This window comes from Schistocerca americana, chromosome 7 (genome assembly GCF_021461395.2).
Source record: "Schistocerca americana isolate TAMUIC-IGC-003095 chromosome 7, iqSchAmer2.1, whole genome shotgun sequence".
Lineage (NCBI taxonomy): Eukaryota > Metazoa > Arthropoda > Insecta > Orthoptera > Acrididae > Schistocerca > Schistocerca americana.
In genome coordinates, this window is record NC_060125.1 from 83341331 (window position 1) to 83347330 (window position 6000).

Genomic DNA, 6000 nt, shown 5'->3' on the forward strand with positions numbered 1-6000 from the left:
CTCTGCAATGTGCTCCAATGCTATCTACATTGTAGATAAGGAGATTTCATGGTAGGAAGCTCCATTGCTCCAGCGGCGCAGTTCACAGCTGCTGGATATTCATTGGTGCGTGTGGGCGTACTGCAGTACTTTTCCCCAAGGCATCTTACATGTACTCGATGGGACTTAAGTAGCGGGAATGGGGAGGCCAGTTCATTTGCTGAATGTCCTCTCATTCTAAGAACTTCTCCTGTGCTGTTCGATGCGGTCGTGCATTGTCATCCACAAAAATGGAGTCAGGGTCGAATGCATCCCTGATGCACTTAGATGAGTGCAGTGTCACGTTTATGGGCGAGCGCACCGTTTTCATAGATTTAGAGGTCAGTACACCCATGAAACATTATGTCTCCCCATACCATAACACCTGATCCACTGGAGCGATCAAGTTGGACTGTGTTCCTGTGTGCATTACGTGTCCCCATCTCTGGCCATATGAGGTACACCCAGAACTACTACTCACACTGAAGCTGCTCTTATGTGAGAAAAGCATGCGACCCCACTCTTCGTTGGTCCACTCCCTGTGCTCTTTACACCATCACAAACGGTGCGCCAATGTGCGGATGCCAACAGGACCCAACGAACTGGTCGCCGGACAACAAGTAAACCCCTGTGCAGTCTCTGTGCCGATGTGGTTCATGAGGTTGCGTGCCCTGTAGTCCTGTTACATGTTGTAATTGTACCCGCTACCTGATATGGGTCCCTTCTCGCCTGCTGCGCAATGCAGCGGTCCTCTGCTGCTGTAGATGACCGTGGTCGACCAGCTTCTCTCCTCTGGGCAGGAGTGCCTGTGACTCGGATCGCTCCCCGCGCACGTGAAACAATGCTATGAGCAATACCAAAGTCCCTGGCTACGCACGTCACTCTTCGTCCTTCTTCCAGTTTCCCGCTTATTCTTTACCGTGTGAAGTCAAAATTTTGTCTCCAGCCCGTGTTGTAATGGGGACCAGCGCCACAGTGCACTGTTAACTGCGCAATGTCTTTTTCCATTCCTTCATCAGCCCCATTTGGCGATGTAGTAACACTGACCTATCAACATGTAACGTCCAACTTTCTGCGCATGACTGGGAGATCTCTGCTCAGATGCTCCCTCTCTTTCAATCATTTCCACAATATGTTATGTTACTTTATGTATTCCGTCCTTAAGTTCTGCAGAGCACTATGTATAGAGAGTTACCTCTGTATAGTCGAACAGTTATAACAGTTCAGTGCTCTGTAAACTGTGTCCAAATTCTTACTGTAATACTATAAAACACATCGAAAACTGATAATTAATTGAAACCCTTAGCTGCCGACAGGTGCTGTTGATATACCTCGATGGGGACAGTTGAAAATGTGTGCCCCGACTCGGACTCGAACCCGGGATCTCCTGCTTGCATGGCAGACGCTCTATCCATTTTTATTTATTTATTTTTTTGCATTTTGTTCGTTGTTGATCGTTGTGTTTGGTCGTTTGGTCGTTGCGGACGTCACGTGACACCCGTACAAGTTCGTATGTTGATCGTTCCACTCAGTTTTTTTATTACAGAGGCCAATCAGCTCTCTGACCGAACATGCTGAGCTACCGTGCCGGCTACCATCTGAGCCACCGAAGACCCAGATGAAGAGATCGACAGCAAGGACTCATCCCTTGCACGCTTCCCGTTAGACCCGCATTCCCATCTGTCCACAATCTGCATACCTAATGTGCCTAATAGATATTTGACCGTCCACGCAGTGTGCGCGGGTAATGAGTGGATGGGTAAATATCTATTAGGTACATTAGGTATGTAGATTGTGGACGGATGGGAATGAGTCTCACGGGAAGCGTGCAAGGGATAAGTCCCTGCTGTCGCGCTATTCAGCTGTGTCCTCGGTGGTTCAAATGGTTCATTTGGCTCTTAGCACTATGGGACTTATCATCTATGGTCATCAGTCCCCTAGAACTTAGAACTACTTAAACCTAACTAACCTAAGGACGACACACAACACCCAGTCATCACGAGGCAGAGAAAATCCCTGACCCCGCCGGGAATCGATCCCGGGAACCCGGGCGCGGGAAGCGAGAACGCTACAGCACAACCACGAGCTGCTGTCCTCGGTGGCTCAGAGGGATATCAACAACACCTGTCGGCAGCTGCGGGTTTCAATTAATTATCATTTATTCTAGAAAAGCTGCACGGTAATCAATGGTATCTGTTCTTTCGAGAACAGTTACTATCTTCATACATCGAAAACTATTATTTTTTAATTTACTGAAAAAATAATACATTCAATAAAGAATTAAAAAAACGACGCATCACGAAGGAATTACTTGAATGCGATGGAAGTCGGTAGATGAGTTGTACATGTACACACAAACGTTCAGAAAAAGTGGATGATTTATGTAAGAGAAAGAACTTCACAAATTGAGCAAGTCAATAACTTGGTGGACCACATATGGCCCTTAATGCAAGCAGTTATTTGGCTTGGCATTGATTGATGTCCTCCAGAGGCGTATCGTGCCAAATTCTGTACAGGTGGCGCATCAGATCTCCAATATCCCAAGCTGGTTGGAGGACCATGCCCTTAATGCTCGAAACGCTCTCAATTGAGCAGACGTTCAGCGACCTTACTGGCCAAGTACGAAGACAACCAGCAGAAACTCTCACTCTGTGCGGGCAGGCATGATCTTGCCGAAATGAAAGCCCAAGATGGTTTGCCATGAAGGGCAAAGGAAAGGAGAGTAGAATATCGTCTGTGCTGAAGGGTGCCACGGATGACAACCAAAGTGGTCCTGCTATGAAAATAAATGGCACCCTAGACCATCACTCCTGGTCAGTGGGCTATACGATTGGGCTACATTCAGGATGGTGTCCCATAGGTGTCTGGCGCATCCCCAGACACATCTTGGCTGGTCGTCGGGGTTCATTTCTAAGCGGGGCTCATCACTGAAGACAATTCTACCTTCTTCATTGAGATTCTAGGCCGAAGGGGCGTCTGCAGACACTTCAGACAGAACTGGGGAAACAACCTGACTATCGCCTGACATGCCGAATAACTCACTGCATAAGGACCAGAGGTGGACCAACGCGTTATTGACTTCCTCAGTTTGCGAAGCTCTTTGTCTTGAATAACCCGTATAATTTTTCTGAATGTGTACTTGTACAGCACATCTACTGATTTCCGTCCCATTCGGGTAATTGCTTCTTCGTGGTGCTTTGCTTTTTTTGTCTTAGAGTGTATGTGAATGACAATATACTATCGATCAAAATTAGGGAGAAGCTTGCCAAACACTCTGCAGAACTGTGCTCCGCATTGGGTCTTTGCCTTTGGTACCAGTTCGCGCTAAATTTGGTATATACACTACTGGTCATTAAAATGGCTACACCAAGAGGAAATGCAGATGATAAATGGGTATTCATTGGACAAATATATTATACTAGAACTGACATGTGATTACATTTTGACGCAATTTGGGTGCATACATCCTGAGAAATCAGTACGCAGAACAACCACCTCTGACCGCAGTAACGGCCTTGATACGCCTGGGCATTGAGTCAAACAGAGCTTGGATGGCGTGCACAGGTACAGCTGCCCATGCAGCTTCAACACGATACCACAGATCGTCAAGAGGTAGCGACCAGCGTATTGTGATGAGCCAGTTGCTCGGCCACCAGTGACCAGACGTTTTCAATTGGTGAGATCTCTGGAGAATGTGCTGGCCATGGGAGCACTCGAACATTTTCTATATACAGAAAGACCCGTACAGGACCTGAGACTTGCAGTCGTGCATTATCCTGCTGAAATGTAGGGTTTCGTAGGGATCGAAAGAAGGGTAGAGCCACGGGTCGTAAGACATCTGAAATGTAACGTCCACTATTCAAAGTGCCGTCAATGCGAACAAGAGGTGACCGAGAGGTGTAACCAATGGCACACCATACCATCACGCCGGGTGATACGACAGTATGGCGATGTCGAATACACGCTTCCAATGTGCGTTCACCGCGATGTCGCCAAACACGGATGCGATCATCATGATGCTGTAAACAGAACCTAGATTCATCCGAAAAAATGACGTTTTGCCATTCGTGCACCCAGGTTCATCGTTGAGTACACCATCGCAGGCGCTCCTGTCTGTGATGCAGCGTCAAGGGTAACCGCAGCCACGGTCTCCGAGCTGATAGTCCATGCTGCTGCAAACGTCGTCGAACTGTTCGTGCAGATGTTTGTTGTCTTGCAAACGTCCCCATCTGTTGAGTCAGGGATCGAGACGTGGCTGCACGATCCGTTACAGCCATGCGGATAAGATGCCTGTCATCTCGACTGCTAGTGATACGAGGACGTTGGGATCCAGCACGGCGTTTCGTATTACCCTCCTGAGCCCACCGATTCCATATTCTGCTAACAGTAATTGGATCGCCACCAACGCGAGCAGCAATGTAGCGATACGATAAACCGCAATCGCGATAGGCTACAATCCGACGTTTATCGATGTCGGAAACGTGATGGTACGCATTTCTCCTCCTTACACGAGGCATCACAACAACGTTTCACCGGGCAACGCCGCTCAAGCGCTGTTTGTGTATGAGAAATCGGTTGGAAACTTTCCTCATGTCAGCACGTTGTAGGTGTCGCCACCGGCGCCAACCTTGTGTGAATGCTCTGAAAAGTTAATCATTTGCATATCACAGCATCTTCTTGCTGTCGGTTAAATTTCGCGTCTGTAGCACGTCATCTTGGTGGTGTAGCAATTTTAATGGCCAGTAGTGTAGTTGCTCAGAAAAGGCAAAACTCCAGTTAAGAGCCTTGGACGCACGCTGTTTAAGGTTTCAGCGAGTTCCACTTGTTGCTACTGACAGAGTACTTCTGCAGTGTGCAACATTACTTCCTAATCTTGTTGTTGAGACATTTATTCTTTATCTCGCTTCCATCGCTCTTCACGGCTTTCCAAAGTTACCGTTGGCTGACAACCGAAATGTGTGACGGTAGCTGTGAAAGAGAGACTCGACAAGGGCGTGGGCGGGGTCGCGACCCGTTCGATTTCGCCGGCTCGGACGCGATCGGACACCTTCGTGCTGCGGGGCGCACTAGGCGAGTATTGATCTCGCCCGGGAGACCGCCGCCCCCGCCCACACAAACAGTGCACCGGTCCGGAACTAACACATCATATGCATATATAAAAATATTATGAGCATCGCTGTCCGCTGCACGAATTGCTGAAATGTTTCATTTCTCAGCTGGCGTTGCCTCTGGTGTATGCGCTACGAGGGGTGGCGGTGGCGGGGGGGGGGGGGGGGGGGGTTGGTGGAGGGGGGGGGGCGGAGGGGGGTTAGGGCTAACAAAGAGATTTTGTTTTTGGACAACAGTAGGCACAAAGATACGCGCGAACGCGTGGTAATGTCGCCGGGCAAGTCAGAGGTGAAGTGTGAAGCGTTGGCGGCTCGGGGATGATGCAGCATCGCTGCCAGTATTATCAGCACACGTCGTAAATAACGTATTAGCGATGGGCGCGCCGGCGGAAAACATTCGTACTGCTTTTCGTTTTGTGTACTCACGGTGGACAAGTCGACGTCCGGGTTGTAGTCGTCGGTGGAAACGGCGGCGCAGAGGGCGAGGTGCGAGGCGGCCAGCAGCAGCAGGAAGAGGGCGGTGGCGGCCATTGCAGCGGCGGGACCGGCGGAACTAGAAGCGTGCTTACCGGGTCGCAGTCGCAGCCCGACTGAGCGCCCGGGAGCGCAGCTTTATCGGCCGAGCGCGCACGTGGCTGCTGGGCTGGAGGGGCGGGTGGAGGGGAGGGGGAGCTCAGCTCAGCGCGGCCCGGCTACCAGCTCCTGAGTCACGCCCGGTGGACTTTGCTCAGCTGCACCGTAGGGACGCCGCAGCGGCTGGCTTGCGCAAGTGCTCTGCGGACGTCCGCTGCCATATTAACGAGGTCGGGGCGTCGAAAAAAGCCACACGTCAAACATCGTCATGTGTCAGTGACACTGTCAGTACAGCGCTTAA

At 50.1% G+C, this 6000-nt stretch overlaps 1 protein-coding gene across 1 annotated transcript in view; it reads right to left on the bottom strand.

Annotated features, from left to right (window-relative positions):
• LOC124622086 (lipase 3-like) overlaps positions 1-5715 on the bottom strand; it is a 175099-nt gene extending 169384 nt beyond the window's left edge. Inside the window, exon 1 of the mRNA XM_047147662.1 lies at positions 5553-5715. Within this exon, the coding sequence (XP_047003618.1) occupies positions 5553-5657 (105 nt within the window). The 5' untranslated portion in view covers positions 5658-5715. The remainder of the gene's footprint in view (positions 1-5552) is intronic.
• Between the last annotated feature and the right edge of the window lie 285 nt (positions 5716-6000).